The sequence below is a fragment of the Sander lucioperca genome, chromosome 19, assembly GCF_008315115.2.
Source record: "Sander lucioperca isolate FBNREF2018 chromosome 19, SLUC_FBN_1.2, whole genome shotgun sequence".
Classification (NCBI taxonomy): domain Eukaryota; kingdom Metazoa; phylum Chordata; class Actinopteri; order Perciformes; family Percidae; genus Sander; species Sander lucioperca.
In genome coordinates, this window is record NC_050191.1 from 6007549 (window position 1) to 6024804 (window position 17256).

The 17256-nt window shown below is 41.9% G+C and overlaps 1 protein-coding gene across 1 annotated transcript; it reads left to right on the forward strand.

Annotated features, from left to right (window-relative positions):
• The first annotated feature begins 885 nt into the window (after positions 1 to 885).
• znf512 (zinc finger protein 512) lies at positions 886 to 17015 on the forward strand. Its single transcript, XM_031316222.2, has 16 exons — positions 886 to 1211; positions 2661 to 2795; positions 2913 to 2968; positions 3184 to 3242; positions 3963 to 4531; positions 5288 to 5377; positions 6859 to 6963; positions 7509 to 7633; positions 9452 to 9538; positions 9810 to 9908; positions 10012 to 10179; positions 10968 to 11165; positions 11431 to 11532; positions 14210 to 14272; positions 14766 to 14864; positions 16275 to 17015. The coding sequence occupies exons 2-16, from the start codon at positions 2696 to 2698 to the stop codon at positions 17010 to 17012; spliced, it is 2658 nt and encodes an 885-aa protein (XP_031172082.2). The 5' UTR covers positions 886 to 1211; positions 2661 to 2695; the 3' UTR covers positions 17013 to 17015.
• The last annotated feature ends 241 nt before the right edge of the window (positions 17016 to 17256 follow it).

Sequence of the window (17256 nt, forward strand, 5' to 3'; positions counted from 1 at the left end):
TGCTCATTTCCTGCAGTAGCAGGACGCTGTTTTCAGCAAATAAGCTCTGATAAGCTTAAAATACACTTCCTGCTCTGCACCGAACAACAGACAAACATATAGCTATAGATTCAGATGATTAATTATGCATTAAAGTGATGAACACATTATTGCATCAGTAATTATAATCTGATGATATAATGTACCTTATTCTGAAATGTGCCATTCTGCATAATGAGTAGTTTTACTTTTGGTACATTAAGTATATTTTGATGCTTATGCTTTTGTACTTCTACGTCTAACTGGTTATTGTGAGCATTGTCAGGTTGAGGAGTCTGCTGTGCATGTAATCATGGAGTGTGTAGTTATAAACGGTGCAGTGGCACCATTCCTCCACAAGAGGGCACTGGTACATCAGTCAACAGCCTTTCCAACATTCATACTCTAGGTCTCCTATCATGCTCATTTTCAGAACAGATGAACGGGCCTCCGCCTTGAACGCTGTAGGCTATAGTTCTTATTATACATTCATAGTCTCTGCACCGTCATTGCAGCCGGGGAATGACTGTAACGGCACTGTAGCTGCACTTTCTACCTATAGCCTAGTATAGTTGTGACATCACAGCGTACAGATGTCCTTGTTTAAAGATAGTTTTTTTTTTTTTTTTTAACACAAACTGTGTGCATTTCTCTGCAAATTGAGCGTTTTGATACTTTCACAGTATTTTATAGTAGCCTACCTCTCCTGCTTTACAATCAAAAAACAACATGAAAATTTCACTTCATGGGACCTTTAATATAAAACAATTAATGAACCTGTCAAGTGGCGCAAACAGTGCGTTTTTCTCAGAGAAACAGGATTTATGGTAAGCTATATCCTCTATTCTCTGATCCAGACTCCGAAGCAGAAGATGGCGGTAATGCACCTACTACGCTGGTTGCTAACAACTAAACCCCACAAAGAATATGAAGAAGAAGAAGAAGCAGGAGGGCGTTCCGCTGAAGAGCATACAAACACAGTATGGTGAATTATGCAGGTGTACGTGCTTCACATTTAGATGCTGTCGAAGCTTAGGTTTTTGTCTAAAGAGTTTGTTTACATCCCGGACCCCGGCCTTCCTTGATGTTAGCCTTCCTGGGTGTCATCACTGCCGGGGGAAAGGCGACAGAGGAGGCCAGGCTCGCAGACATGGAGGCTGGCCGTCTTTGCAGAGGGAGCGAGCTGTAGGACGGTAGGCTCTCGTTGCATTTCTTCCCCCGTTAAGAAACAATGACAGGCGGACAGGACAGGTTAAGAAGTCTCGTCTGTAGAAAAACGGCTTGTTAGCTAGGTAGTTCTGTTTTAGCTGGACGCGTTTTCCTCCCCGTCGTCGTCAAAAGCAAAATGTAGCTACATACACAATGATGATCTTTGCCTTAGTCCCTGGCTGGTGTGGCTGTTTTTATGGGTTTACTGGACCGATAGGGGGGAAAAAAACAGCATTAATTTTAACTATATTTTAACTGTTGGACATTTTCTGTCGTTGTTTGATTGCCTCTTGCCAGTGGCCTTTAACATGATTAGGGTAACATCCACATACAGTATATACGCCATTCAAATGTCAAGCATGATGGAAACACAACACTGTAAACATAACGGGAGCTGTACAGCCAACAGCAGCAGGGCACGGCTCATCAGGCGCACATCCAATTTAATTTAATAGTACTTTAAAGAACATTTATGAGAAAAAAAAAACATCTGCAGCAAGACAATTTAAACTCTAAAACAGTTGAAATAGTCTTGCTGCAGATGTTTTTTCTTAATGATGCTGCAGAGAAATATTATTTTACAATCTCTTGTATACGTGGTTAAAGGTGCAGTAGGTAAGACTTATAAAACTAACTTTCTGTCATATTTGCTGAAACTGACCCTATGTTTCAGTAGAACTACATGAAGTAGGTAGTTTAAAAAAAAATAAATCTGGCTCCTCTGGCTCCACCTACAGCCTGTAGCCCTGTTCAGATGCACCAATCAGGGCCGGGGGGATGGGGGGGGCGTTTTGGGCTTTAGCAGAAAGGGGGGAGGGACTGAGAAGTTGTCGCTGTTCAAATTTTTTGGCTAAGTCCTGGATCTTCGCAATCCTACCTACAGCACCTTTTAAAGAGGAAGTAAAAGTAGTTAACATCTGACTTTCTGAGCATTTCTGTCTGGTTTAGTGAGGCAGGTTAATTATTCAAACTAATTATGATTATTTTAGGCATATTGTTCAAGCATTTGTATCTAAAGTAATGCCAATGACAAAAGCGTGATCATTTAAATCCTATGATCTGTAAATTTAAAGTTTATTTAGTTCATTATTGATTCATGTTTGATTATTACAAAACACAAATGGAATCTGTTGTAGCCTATATGGTGGTAAACATGAGAAAATTCCGAATTATTATCATTGCATTGAAGAACAAATTTTCAGTACATAAAAAAAGAATCAATACCAGTTGACTGTTTTTTCACGTGGTTTCATACATTAAGTAGGAATATTTGGTTGGTGTTTCAGGACCATTAAAATATGACTGCTCTGCCTCCACCTCTTCTGTTTCTTTTTATCATTACACATTGTGTTTATCCTGTATGTATCACAAACATAAATACACATAATACATATTTTTCATCACACATTTTGTGATGTTGTCTGTGTTATCAGTGGTGATTTCTACGGGGGGTGTTGGCACTCCTAGAATGGACCCTGCAAACACTGGGGGGGATATGTCACCTTTGTACGTGCCAAGAAAGAGAAAATCCATCCAGTCACAACCTAAAGGTGGAGTGCCATGTCCAGGTAAAGAAAAACAATGAATTCAAATCATTATGAGCATATGACACATGTCATTGTGGTCATTTTGGCAGTGAAAATCCGATAAATTTCTCTTACCGTTGCCTTCACCTCTACCAACAGTTGTTCAGCGACTGCCAGAAAGAACCTGTAACTTAAACTCAGTTGGATATCCCAAGGTGAGAATGAACTCATACATACAGAACGTGCATCCCTTTGCATGCGATGATGTATTTACCGTAAGCAAACTATCCAGAAGTTATGAGGGGAAAAGCCGCCAAATTAGAAGTGTCTGAATGTGTTTGTCCACTTCCGTCTGCTAACACTCAGAATCTGTCAACTTAATGCCCATAGTTGGATCTTTACTTCACCGTTTTGCACTTGAATGTTTCAGAATGACGAGTCTGAAGCCCAACATGCTCTAAAGATGAAGAGAACTTATGGCAGAAAAAGGTAAGACACTCATCGACCTGTTGCTTTGTAGATTGAATTTGATTTGCATGATAGATACTGACGTTACATACATATCACTAGTGAACTAATACATGCAGCTCAGAAAATACACAATTTCTGATAAATAATTGCCCTCAGGTTCAGATAACTTTATTTGTACCCGTAGGTAGATTTGCCTTCAAGTGCATGTTATTAACACTTTTCAAAATGTCAAGTATATAATAAGTCAGCAGCTGAGAAATCCTCAATTCTTGTAATAATCCTAGTATTACATTATATGTCATTTAGCTGACGCTTTTATCCAAAGCGACTTACAATTGCTATATGTATATATATATGTGTCAGAGGTTGCACGCCTCTGGAGCAACTATGGGTTAAGTGTCTTGCTCAGGGACATATTGGTTGATGTATTGCAGTGGGAATCGAACCCGGGTCTCCCACGCCAAAGGCATGTGTCATATCCACTGCGCCACCACCACCCAGTAATAAACATGTCTCTCAGAAAACACCTTGCCTCTTCGATGAACATTTTTAATATAGATCCGTTATTCAATAAATATGCATCAGGCTTCGTCCCATCCAAAATGTTAGAGGCATTATTTAAAATGCAATAACAAACTCATTGTTAAATAATGTGTTAAAGTCTGTTCTATCTGTTGAATAACTTTTTAATTTTTATTCCTGAAATAAGTGTGGAAATATTGCTTTTTTTTTTGTCAGGTACGAGGACCTCCAGAGTGTTTCCATAGGAGCAGTAGATTACCCAACCACCAGCTGCTCAGTGATGTCACCGGGTGGCCTGGCCAATGGGGTGGACCCAGGGTCCATGGCCCCGCCCACTGCAAGGCTGCCTCCAAGACTGGGGGCGAAGGATGTGTGGCCTCAGGGCCCCGAGACGGGCAGGGAGCAGCCCCAGCCTCAGGACCACAGCTGGAACTCCAGCAGGGACAGAGGCCCCGACGCCTGGGCCCCCGGTAGAGACCGCCCGCAGGAGCAGGTCTGGAACTCTGGCAGAGACCGAGCAGGACACTCCAGTCAAGACCAGACGTGGATTCCAGGCAGGGACAGGACCCATACCGGACCGGACCAGGCCTGGATGACGGGCCGGGACCGTGGTCCAGAGCAGGGCTGGGCAGCCGACAGAGACCGAGGCCAGGATCAGGCCTGGAACGCAGGCAGGGATCCGGGAAGAGACCGGGCCTCCTCAGGGTCAGAGCCGGCGTGGGGAACTGGCCAAGGCCAAGACTGGAGCAACACCAGCAGAGACAGAGAACATGTCTGGAGACCTGGTATGTACTCAAACACATTACAAGTTAGCATCACACTCTTAAATATCCCATTTTTGTTTTTCTGGGCTGTCCTCGACTAAATGACTAATCGATTAGTCACTTGTGTGCTTTAAATGGTTGTTAAGACTAGAAAAGCGCAAGCACAAATGCAGTCCTTTTCCCATGTGTAAAACTGATTTTCTCCACAAAGAATCATGCAAAAGCATTACTTTAGTAGAATTGTGCTCATAAGTTTTTTTGGAAGTAAATCATTCAGCATGAAAAAGCATGAAAACATGACTAATCAACTTAAGAAATCTTAGTTGACTAAGACTAAAACGACTCAGAGGGGGCAGCCCTACTTTTTTTTTTTTTCTACAATTTTGTTGTAAAACAACTAGCTACAACTCAGGATATGAATACATACGGATATGAATTTAACACTAAATTATGAAATTGAATACATTTAAAAACTAAAGTGTTTATAAAACAGGACTGACTGCAGACTGCTGACTGCAACAGCTCCTCTACTTTTTCTTAAGATACGACAAAGTGACATGTTCTGAGACCGTTTGTATGAATACAAATAGTATATAATAATATTTAAACATTTTACATCCCATACGTAATGTCTGAGTGTTTTGTTGTTGTTTTTGCATGCATGGATAAGAGTAGAAATGTGTTTGTACATGTAGAGTGAGTTGTCAATAGACTCTCTTGGATATGTTGGTCTTTTTCTGGGGGGGAGATTGACTTCTGCATGTGTTACTTTTCAAGACTTGAACATGAAGAAAGTCCAGAGAGTGGAGATGGAGCGAAGCCCACCTGTTAATAACTTCACACAGCCACCAGAGGGCAGAGACTCTCGTAAGTTACCATCTAGTATAGATGATAGACATTCAATGGGCTGAGAGTGAGACGCACATCACTTTTCTTGTATTCAGAGTCTTTCCTGCGAAAATAAAGAGTTAAGTTGAAATAGATGAAACAACAAATGACTTCTTATTGTGTTTGGCAGCAGCATTATAAGACACTTGCATGTTTGTATGGAGCCTTCTGATGGACCCACTGGCAGCATTATAGTTTGGTCAGTAGGGGGCACCTTTGAATTTCATTTCAGTGATAGAGCCATTATTTGCTCTTTGCTCTTTATTTCTTTTTTTTATTGCTATCTTTATTTTTAATTTAATTTAATACATACTGTGTACATATACTTATACTTATATTGTTTATACCTATACTTATATTGTTTAATATTCCATCTAGAGAATGTGTGACGTGCACCAACAACACCAAAACAAATTCCTTGTATGTGTTAAAAAACGTACTTGGCAATAAAACCCATTCTGATTCTGATTTTGTCAACTGACATTATTTCATATTTAGTATTATTTAGGGTTGGGTACCGAACTCTGTACATTTTTTGGTACCAACCGAATTATGTCGATACTACCGAGGACCGATTCACGTTAAAGGAACACGCCGAATTATTGGGACTTTGGGTACTACTGGGTACAAAGTAAACACAAAGTTGAAGCCTCTGTATGCTTCAAACTATCTAGATCGTACGACAAACATGTTATCCAACCACATCTAAAAGCAAAAGTGTTTATACCTGTTCCAAATGGCCACACTCGAAGGTGGGGAAAAAAGCCTGCCATCATAGTTTTGGTCCTGATGGACCGCAGCCTCCTGCCAGAGGGGAGGGGTTCAGCAAGTTTGGACTATCAACCAAAACTGGTTTCTGACAAATAGGCAATGCAGTTGCTGACTCCTGCTTTGTTTAAAACTGTCTCTACAGAACCTAGTCTTAAAGGAACACGCCGACTTATTGGGACTTTAGCTTATTCACCGTAACCCCCAGAGTTAGATAAGTCCATACATACCCTTCTCATCTCCGTGCGTGTCGTAACTGTCTGACGCACCCAGCGCTAGCCTAGCTTAGCACAGATCCTGGAGGATACCGGCTCCATCTAGACTACTGCTCCCAATAAGTGACAAAATAACGCCAACATGTTCCTGTTTACATGTTGTGATTTGTATAGTCACAGCGTGTACAAATAACAAGGTCACATGAGACACAGCCATCTTCTAACTGTATACAAACTGGGAACTATATTCTCAGAAAGGCGAAGCACGGCTACTTCTGCTACTTGGGCGGAGTGATTTGCTCGCAGCACCTGAGAAGCCCCGTGGTGAGGAGCAGAGAGTTCGCCTGGAGTTCACTCAGAGTTGGATTAACAGTCACTCCGCCCAAGTAGCAGTGCTTCGCCTTCTGAGAATAGTTCCCAGTATGTATATGTTCTGGATCAAAATAAAATCGTAGTCATCTGATGTAATTATTTCAGGTTCAGATGCAGCCAGTGTTGGGGAGGCTTCGACGGCCCCACCCAGCGAGGAGCAGAAACCCCCCGTCCCCTCCACCAAGAAGGAGCCTCCTACCTACCCTCCAGGTGAGACTGTTCACCTTCTTCTATCTATCCCCACTAGGGCTGAACCATTTGGGGAAAAAATGTAATTGCGATTTCTTTTCCTTGTGATTTAAAAAAAAAAAAAAAAAAAAAAAAAGTATAGTTAATATTCAATATTCACTGTGTAACAGCTAAAACATGTCATGGATCATTTTTTATATATATATATATATATATATATATATATATATATATATATATATATATATATATTTTGTCATTCCCCCCAAAATATGAGTTTTTGTCTCCAAATGACTGAAATTGCTTTCCCCAGGTGAGAAAAGAGATTCAATGAAATAGAAATTATAGTATAGTATAGTTGGGTTTTTCATGTTTTATGGAATTTCTAAAAAATTAAGAAAATAAATATTCACTATCAATTCAACATAAACATATTAATTGACATTTTTCAGTCATATAAAGACTCCGACTTCATGTCAGAATACAGAAGGACTTGAGATGAGCTGCTCCTCCTTCTGACACATCCCCGTGTAAAATAAGATCTTTATTTGTTCGACATCCACCAGGAAGTCAAGAGGAGCGTTGGCAGCTCCAGATTGTGGCCAAAGGCAGAGTCACCTGTCCAAAATGTAAAAGTGTGAGCAGGAAGACTGTGGAGGGGCTAAAGAAGCACATGGAGAACTGCAGACTGGTGAGCGCTCAGTGTTTGAACCCTAAAGTAAAAAAAGTAAGAAAATCAACACTTTTTCTGATGTTTTGGTCTCTTTTTTTCGACACTTTTGGCGCTTTTTTCAATGTTTTTGGCGCTTTTTTTGACGTTGAACGCTTCTTTTCACTACCATGTATAAACACCACTAACACCAACTTACTACCACTATAGTTTTACACTTACTTTTGGAATTCATGGTCAATTAAAAACCTCATTTATAGGAAACTACTGTATACCTAATTCTTGAGTTAAAGAAGCAGAAATTATGAATTATTTAGACTAATAATATTAAAGGAAGGATAATCACAGAAGGGTCAACGTTCAGCGAGGATACTGTTCCGAAACTTTCAAATGCTACAAATTCAAATGCTAAAAAAATTGAATAAAACACCCCAAATTCTATGAAAGTAGAGATCCGATCTTTTATTGTACTCGCGAAGCGCGTTGTATGGCATCATCCATCCATGTTATTTTGGGGTTATTAAAATTTGGTAGTTAAAAAGAAACCCATATTTCTGAGATAGACATTTTGAGAACGGGTCAAATTTGACCCGAAGACAATACGAGGGTTAAAGCATACAGACTTCTACATCTGACCAAGTCCTAACGCATACAGTACAGATGTAACGTATACTGAGTACCTGAGGTGGAAGAAGGACTTGGATCATTTACAAATACATAAAAGTCTAAAAGAATACTCCATTACAAGTATAGTCCAGAATTCAAGTGAAGTTACAGATGTATTATCAGCAAAATGTACTTAAAAGTATGAAAAGAAAGTGATGCAGAATGGCTCCTTTCACGGTGTTACTTATAGAATAGAATAGAATATTATTGAAAGAGCATTTTAATGCTGTACTTAGTCAATGTGTAGCCAATTTTAGATTTATATTTATTTTGTTTACTACAAGGTATATAAGCATATCCTACGTGTTGTTATGTAAAAAGTAACTAAGTGTCAGATGAATGTAGTGGAGTAGAAGTCCAATGTTTCCCTCTGAAAATGTAGTGGAGTAGAAGTATAGACACGCATAAAATGGAAATACTGAAGTTAAGTACAAGTATTTATTAACCTTTTATTTAACTTGAAAGACACACACGAGTGTCCTGGCCAAGACAGGCAGCAATACAACCGCACATAGGTACAAACACAAAATACACAAAAACAAAAAGCCCTCAATGTCAACCCCAATCCTAAACATCTACAGCCAGATGTGGCTGCCTCCAAGTCAATCAACATCCTCTTAAAAGCGACCAGTGAGAGCAGCTCATTGAGTTTCATGGATTTCTGTAACTTGTTCCATGTAGAGGGAGCAGCAAACTTAAACGCCTTTCTCCCCAGCTCAGTTCTAACCTTTGGAAGAGATCCTGGGAACGAAGACTGTAAGTCCCGATACTATTTACACTGATATAGGTCAGAAGGTAGGATGGAAGTAGACCTAAAAGAGCCTTGTATGTGAATGTATTTAAGTCTCCGTGTTGATAGAGAAGGCCATCCAACACGTTCATACAGTAGTACCTCAAAACTGTAAGTACAGTACTTGAGTAAATGTACTTTCCACCGCTGCTGAATATCTGCTGTTATCTAGAGAAGAAATACAACTCTGAAAGGCAAGTGAGTAAAACACAGATTGATTCGTAACCATCGGGTTACTATCATATGTGATGGGGTATTAAGTTCCTGTTAGGATTCCACTCTTGCGAGTCCCAATATACTGGCATTGATCTACTATACTGGTTTATTGAATATGCGCTGTATAAATGGGCACATATGAGGTAACTGTAATCTGTTGTGTGCAGCAACCGTTCACCTGTCAACATTGTGGGAAACAGCTAAAGTCTTCAACAGGGATGAAGTACCACATCATGGCTGACCACAGCCATCTGGTAAGACTAATCAGACTTACATTTTGACATTTTTTACACTTTCCACATTCATTTATTTCCTCAGACACCGTTTTCAGCCATTAGCTGTGCCTGATTATCTTTCAGCTGTGTAATTGTCTTGATAATCGAAGCTTTCATTCAAGTAGAGGTCTTTCTTTGCATCTTACATAATGCTTGTCTCATTCATAAATACGGTAGACACTCACACATGTTGTGAGTTTGAGGGTTAGCTCGGGGGGTTTGACAGATTTTAGCTGCCTCTTTTTTTCAGCCCTCAGCAGAAGACGCCAAGGACCTGGATGACCGTGCCATCAAAGACAAACTGCGCAAAATCCTGAAGAGACTGGGCAAATTAAAATGCTCTAAAGAGGTAAACCGACAAATCATTCATCTAAGATAGGAGACACGTTAAAATAAGATAAGAAAAAGATGATAATTCCGCGGTAAAATGTGTTCTCTCGTTTTCTCTTCAGGGCTGTAATGCTGCCTTCACCAGCATCATGGGCTACGTGTACCACATGAAGAAGTGTGGGAAAGAGGAGTCTGAGCTCGAGAAGATGCTGCTCAATTGCTCTCACTGCGGGAAAACCTACAAGTCCAAGGCCGGTCTGGAGTACCACCTGAAATCCGAGCATGCTCCTGTGAGTCTTGTGTTTTAAATTTATGTACCAATTCAGATAACTCAGACCGAAGAAACCGTTTCGGGCTCTTTCACGCTGCCTGCGTGGCGTGAGCGTGTCAGCTGCGTGGCGTGTCCGTTTTTTATTTTGGCTCCCGTGTTAACAGGTTAGAGCTTGCACACTGCCTGCGTGACACGCACGAAAACGCGTGCATGCTAGAAATAGGACCGACGCCTATTTTTCACGCGACACGCAAGCGTGTTGGAAGCGTTTCCAGGCAAAATAGAATACGAAAAGATCTTTATATGTCATTTTGACCCAAATTCATATTAATAGATGACATTTTGATGTTTGAAAGTCTCTTTGAAAGTCTCTTTTGACATAAATGCAGATATAAATGTAATTTAACAAAAAATAATAATAAATAATTTTCAACTATTGCACCTGTCAATACAGAACGAAATATTCTGTAGCCTATTTTGCCGTCAACACTGCCGACATCTTTGCTGTAATCAAATCAGTATATATTTATGTTTAACATGAAGTATACTACTGCTTATTTTATTTCATCAATGGGAAACATACATGTGTCCAGACAAGGCTAGCAGCAGCAGCAGCAGCAGCGCCGCGTCAGACACGTTTCTGGTGTGCAAAGACATAGAAAACGCCACGCAGCCGCCACGCAACTGACACGCAACTGACACGCCGCGCTCACGCCACGCAGCCAGTGTGAAGCCGGCCCTAGTTAGGACATTTAATACACAAATGAAGTCAATAAATCTTCAAATCTTTCCCCTCGTGTTACCCAGACGCCCCAGAAGAGCGAGGAAGACGAGGCGCTGAAGGCCCACAGGGAGGCCAACCCGGAGAGGACGGCCAGCGGCAGGGTGCAGCGAGCATCAGCCCAGGTGGCAAACTTCCACTTGGCTGAGATCGCCAACAACGAGCTGCCCAAAGACTGGCCCAAGAGGAAGTTTCAGTCAGACCTGGTGCCAGATGACAAAAAGGCAAGAGAAGATTGCCTTAAATGTATATATCAAGCTGCAGGATATATGAGGGTACCGTTGTTTATTCTATAATGTTTCCACAAACTAATAGGAATGTGATTCGATTGAGGAACTAAAAAAGAAAAGATCTTTTTACTGTTTTGAAGGCCAGAACAGACATATTTCAGAGTTCCCTCTCTTGCCAGTATATACTGAAGATATAAGTGTCCCTACATTGGCTTTCTCACTTTCATTGACCTCCTCTTGTTCATGCTGGCCTCTCCAGTTGAAATACGCCCGGCCAGGCCTGCCTGCCTTCAGCCAAGAGGTGCTGCGGAAGTGGAAGAATGAGGTGAAGCTGCAGAGGAAAGTCCATTGTCCCAACCAGGTAGGAAACAACAGTACACTCAGGGCCCTATCTTGCACCCGGCGCGGCGCAGCGCAGAGCAGAGCCCGACGCAAGTGTCAATTTCCCATCCAGCGCCCACGTCGTTTAAATAGCAAATGGACCTGTGCCCATATATTCAATTAAATTCAATTTTATTTATAGTATCAAATCATAACAAGAGTTATCTCGAGACACTTTACAGATAGAGTAGGTCTAGACCACACACTATAATTTATAAAGTCCCAACAATTCTAGTAATTCCCCCAAGAGCAAGCATTTAGTGTGACAGTGGCGAGGAAAAACTCCCTTTTAGGGAGAAACCTCGGCCAGACCCAGGCTCTTGGTAGTTGGTGTCTGACGGTGCCGGTTGGGGGTGTGATGAACAGTGGCAATAATAGTCACAACAAAGATAATGGAACAGTGACTAGAAAATGGTAGTCGTAGTAGTTCATGTCATAGCGGGGCACTGCAGGGCGTTACAGTATGTAGCGTGGCACAGCAGGGCATGGCTGAATGTAGCAGGTTCAGCAGGACGCAGCAGGGCACCGTAGAGCGCAGCAGTAGCAGGACCACGGCGACAGCTGCAACCAAGATCTTGGTGCCATCCTAATCCAACGAAATATGCTGGGAAAAAGAAACATAAGGACTCCGGGGAGTAAACTCCCCAGAGCTAGGTTAGTAACAAGCATTTCTGGATCTCCTCACTCCCTAACTGTACGCTTTATCAAAGAGGAGGGTTTTCAGTTTATTCTTAAATGTGGTGACAGTGTCTGCCCCCCGAACCCTGACTGGGAGCTGGTTCCACAGGAGAGGGGCCTGGTAGCTGAAGGCTCTGGCTCCCATCCTACTTTTAGAGACTCTAGGAACCACGAGTAGCTCTAAATTTTGCGAGCGTAGTGCTCTAGTGGGGGGATATGATGGTGCTTGACCATTTAGAGCTTTGTAGGTCAGGAGAAGGATTTTAAATTCAATCCTGGATTTTACAGGAAGCCAATACAGAGAAGCTAATACAGGAGAAATATGATCTCTTTTCTTAGTTCTTGTCAGAACATGTGCTGCAGCATTCTGGATCAGCTGGAGAGTCTTAAGGGACTTATTTGGGCAACCTGATAGTAAGGAATTACAGTAGTCCAGCCTGGAAGTAACAAATGCATGGACTAGTTTTTCTGCATCGTTTATCGTCCATCTGTGCGCCCATGGGCGTGCTGGTCTTACAGGGAGGTGTGTTCAGGTGCTTTCTTGGCGTATTGCTATCTCGAGGCAGCGGAAAGTGATCACGCCATTGACCAACAAAAACCTAGTCTAAAGTCAATAACACAGCATTTCATTGTTATTTTAACAGCGCATTAGTAAAATGCACCTAGGCTTATGCACATCGCGCATACTATGCTTGTTACACACACACAGGGACGCGCAGCAGCACACAAACATGCAAAAGATTCCAAATAAAAATATTGCAATGTGAAATAGTATTGCAACGTGTCTGCTTGCGCGCTTTTCACTTCACGCACAAGCAGGTAATAAGGTATACAATATATATAAATAGATAGATAGATAGATAGATAGATAGATAGATAGATATTTAGTATCAGACATGAGGGATAGCCTGCTAAGGTATAATTATAATTATGGTACTACTTGACTAAATGGAATTGATACATTTGCACATTTATAGAAGAAGATTAAGATATACTTTATTAATCTCCAAAGGGAAAGTTTTTCACAGCCTGAAAATACACACATGCAAACAGGACTTATACACATGTATTAAATGGAAAGATCTCAGAGCGAGGGGACTTGCCCATGGCAGTGCCCAGGAGGTAAACTAGCACCTCTCCAGCTACCAGCCCACACTCTGTACTTGGTCCGTCCGGGGACTTGAACATTTTTTATACTTATTTATGTTAAATGACTTAGTGTATTTCCAACAAACATATGAGCACATTTCTGGTAAACACAAGATTTAAAGTGGTGCTTTTGCATGATTCTTTGTGGAGAAACAGAGTTTTACAGATGTGTCGATTTAAATCAACTTATGGCGTTTTTCCATTACGTGGTACCTGCTCGACTCTACTCGCATTTTTTGGTTTTCCATTATGAAAAAAAGTCCCTGGTACCTGCCAACAGGTCCTTTTTTTTTAGTATCACCTCTGTCCAGGTTCCAAGCGAGCTGAGGCGATACCAAAAGGTGACGTGAAAACCTGCAGACTGCTGATTGGTCGGAGAGATTCGTCACTGCTATAGCGACAGACGGGGGGGGGGTGTCCTGAATAAACCCGCCGTTTTTTAATAGTTTAGCCAGCAGTGTTGCGGTGTAACTTGTCTTCTGGCTGTGGCAACAGCCACATGCCGAGAATCAAAAACAATACACATTCGACGTTCTGTGTGTGTGTCGCGTTAGGTCACGGCAGTTTCCTGTGGCGTCGCTATGACGACCAGCCACGCTCGCCTCACGCATGAGGCGGTACATGAGGACGGGGCACTGCGGCCGAGCAGGTACCATGTAGTGGAAAAACGCCATAATTGATTAATTTGGTCCTTCGTATTTGGTATTGGTAGTATATCCATGTCATATTTATATTAACCTTTCTTTTGTCAAAATGCATTTTAAAATCACAGATTAAGTCCATTTCTGAAAGAAATGCAGAACTCACAACTTTATTTGGGTCTTCCTCAGGGTTGTGGCTCCACCTACACCAGTGTGTCCGGACTGAAAGCACATCTGGGACTCTGCACGAGGGTATGTCAGCTTTTTTCTTAATCTCTGGAACAAAATGTGCAGTCCATTGAATGTAACAACAATTGTGTTCATGGGGATAAGCAGCAGAGTGAAAGAAACCATGCATAGTAAAGTAAGGATTGATACATTCTGAAATGTGTTTGAATTTAATCTGAATCTACTAATTTGCGTTTCTCACGTGCTGCTCTTTGTGGCCTTTTTTTCGAGTATGGAGTATTATTTTTGTGAAAATGTTTTAACTAGGTATACACACTCACAAGATTGAATACAGAGTTGTAGAGACATTGTTGATTTGTCAAATGAATCCATCTTTAGTCTCGTCCACCACAACCAGCGATTGTTCCAAAATGATCAGTAAAACTACGTTCTTTACTTTCACGATCACTACAGTTGCAGTAAAATAGTTTAATACAATAAGTATATCATTTAGTACAGAGTATTCCGGCTTCGTAATAATTTCATGGCTCTTTTATGTCTTTTGATCTCATTTCAGGGCGACTTTGAGGCCGGTAAATACCGATGTCTGATCTGCAACAAAGAGTTCAATTCTGAAAGTGGAGTGAAATACCACATCAACTCTGTCCATTCACAGGTAACAACATAGTTACAACAAGCATCTTTAACGTTGTTTCTTCAATAGGGTTGGGTACCAAAACGACCGGAATCTACCAGACCGAATAGAAACGAGGATTTCTGTGCCTCATTTCGGTGCCACTTAAATGCCTGCGCTGCTCTCTAATGCTCCGAAACGGCTGTTAGAGGCAACAGAAACATCGCTGCACGTGACGCTAGATATCACTTCAGTGACTGGACAGCAGGTAACGTTAGCCTACGTTAGCTAGCAGCTGGATTAAAATGGTGACAGCTAAACAGTGTAAAGTGTGACTGTACTTCACTGTAGAGGATTCCAACAGCGGGACGTAACAGTCCGCAGCTGCCGTTTTCGAAAAAACAACACAGACGGTGCGTTCACTTGAAACCGGTAAGCTTCGTGGTGCATTTAAAGTTATTATAAAATACCCTTCTCTCATCTGTTTTTGGTGAAATACGTTATTGTTATTACATTTTTAATTAATCCTTTAATTCTGACCATATGGCGTTAGCAATAAACAAGGCGTTCTTTAATGTCGCCTACTGTTGTTTTGTGCTTCTTCTTTCTTTTCTTTTTAAATTCTTTTTTTAAAAGTAGCGGTTCTGGCACCGTTTAAGGGTTGCACGATATTGACAAAATGTGATATGGATTATGAATATTGCGATATCGATATTAATTTCAATATTTTTATACATATGTAAAATTACAAAAGTTACGGGAAAACGCATCAAAATAGATTCCTAACAAATCAAACAAGTTTGCTAACAATACAAGGTTTATTTCAACTGACTGTCATATTGGACTGGTCCAACATGAATAAATAAATAACCATGTCTACAGAACAGGACACGTTTTACTGGTTGGACAGTATAAAATATATAAATAAAGAGAACGGGACACAACTTTTCTTTCGCTTCTCTGATTCGTTCCGTTTTGTTGTCTCTATTTCTTCACTTACACTGTCACTCTGTTGATATATGCACACACGTGGTACGCTCCGTAGTTTGTCACGTAGTGGACCCGTGCACTGACGTGTACTAACGTGCAAGTGGCACGGTAACTGGCCAATGAAATGATGATCATTACAGCGTTTCAAGCGAGCTCTAAATCAAACACAACTAAGCCACACAGCCAACTGACGGGACGCAGCGCTCCACAAAATAAGCAAAATATTGCGTACTTATCGCGACACTTTCGATATAATATTGCGCAACGTGATATCGCGATAACGATATTGAGTCGATATATCATGCACCCCTACACCGGTATCAGGGGAAAAAAAACAAACGATACCCAACCCTATTCTTCAATTAGAAAGAATAGCTTTTCTGTCGGCTTGTAGATGGCATTCAGTGAGAAAATTTGCCCTCCTGACTTGCTTTGACGCCGCCTTGTATATATTCTCAACAGGACTGGTTTGTGACAAACAAAAAGGCCTCCAAGAAATTTGAGAAGTTCCTCAAAAGCCAGCCCAAAGAGTTTGTCCATGATGTGGACAAGCAGCTTGTCGATCACTACCAGCATCACCATCCTCATCATCTCCATCACCTCCAGCATCCTCATCATCATCCTCATCATCATCATCATCAGCAGCAGCAGCATCATCACCACCACCACCACCACCACCATCAGCAGCAGCATCACCAGCTCCAGCACCAACCCATGCAGCACCCTCTGCAGCCACTGCATCACCTCCAGCACCAGGCTCAGCTCCTCCACCCAGAGCACCAGAACCTCCATCCACCGGTGGACACCCAACTCCAGCAGCCCATGCTGCACTACACCCCTTTGGAGCCTCCGCCCGGACCCATGTGGGTGGATATGGACCCGGGGGGTGGAGCCGTGCCGGACCCAGAGCAGGCCCCGGTGGAGATGGACAAACCCAGAGAGGACAGCGGCAGGATGGTGGAGGGGAAAAGGAGGGAGAAGGGGGAGAGGGGGAAGGCTGACGGGAAGCGGAAAGATTGCTTTGCTTTCGGCGGTGGCGGCAGCGGCGTTGGCAGCAGCAGCAGCAATACGGGCAGCTCATCCAGCGAATCAGAGGTGGAGCAGCAGGACAGGCAGAGACAGATCGACCAGTGGAATCTAAAACGGCCGGACGTCATGGAGCCCCACCCTGAGGCTGGAAAGGAACCAAGGAACACTTAAAAAGAACACACCTAACTCCACACCTAAAATTTACACTTACACTCGTCATAGTCAGAGCCGAGTTTAACAGAGGTAGAAAAAGATACGGTCGAGCGTCTGTCCCTACTTTATTAGCTGTGACAATGTGACGTAGAAGAAAACAAACCGTTTTCCACAAGACGCGACAGGTGAGGGGGCAGCTGCCGATTACACTACAATCTGTAACTTTTAAAGTTTGAGAAGATGACGATGGAAACCTTCAGAA

Bases quoted from the DNA above. Each gene is read 5' to 3' on its own strand.
- znf512 (XM_031316222.2), top strand. From the start codon at position 2,696: ATGGACCCTGCAAACACTGGGGGGGATATGTCACCTTTGTACGTGCCA. The intron at 3,243-3,962 runs GTAAGACACTCA...TTTTTTTGTCAG, and splicing joins AGAACTTATGGCAGAAAAAG to GTACGAGGACCTCCAGAGTG. The intron at 5,378-6,858 runs GTAAGTTACCAT...TAATTATTTCAG, and splicing joins ACCAGAGGGCAGAGACTCTC to GTTCAGATGCAGCCAGTGTT.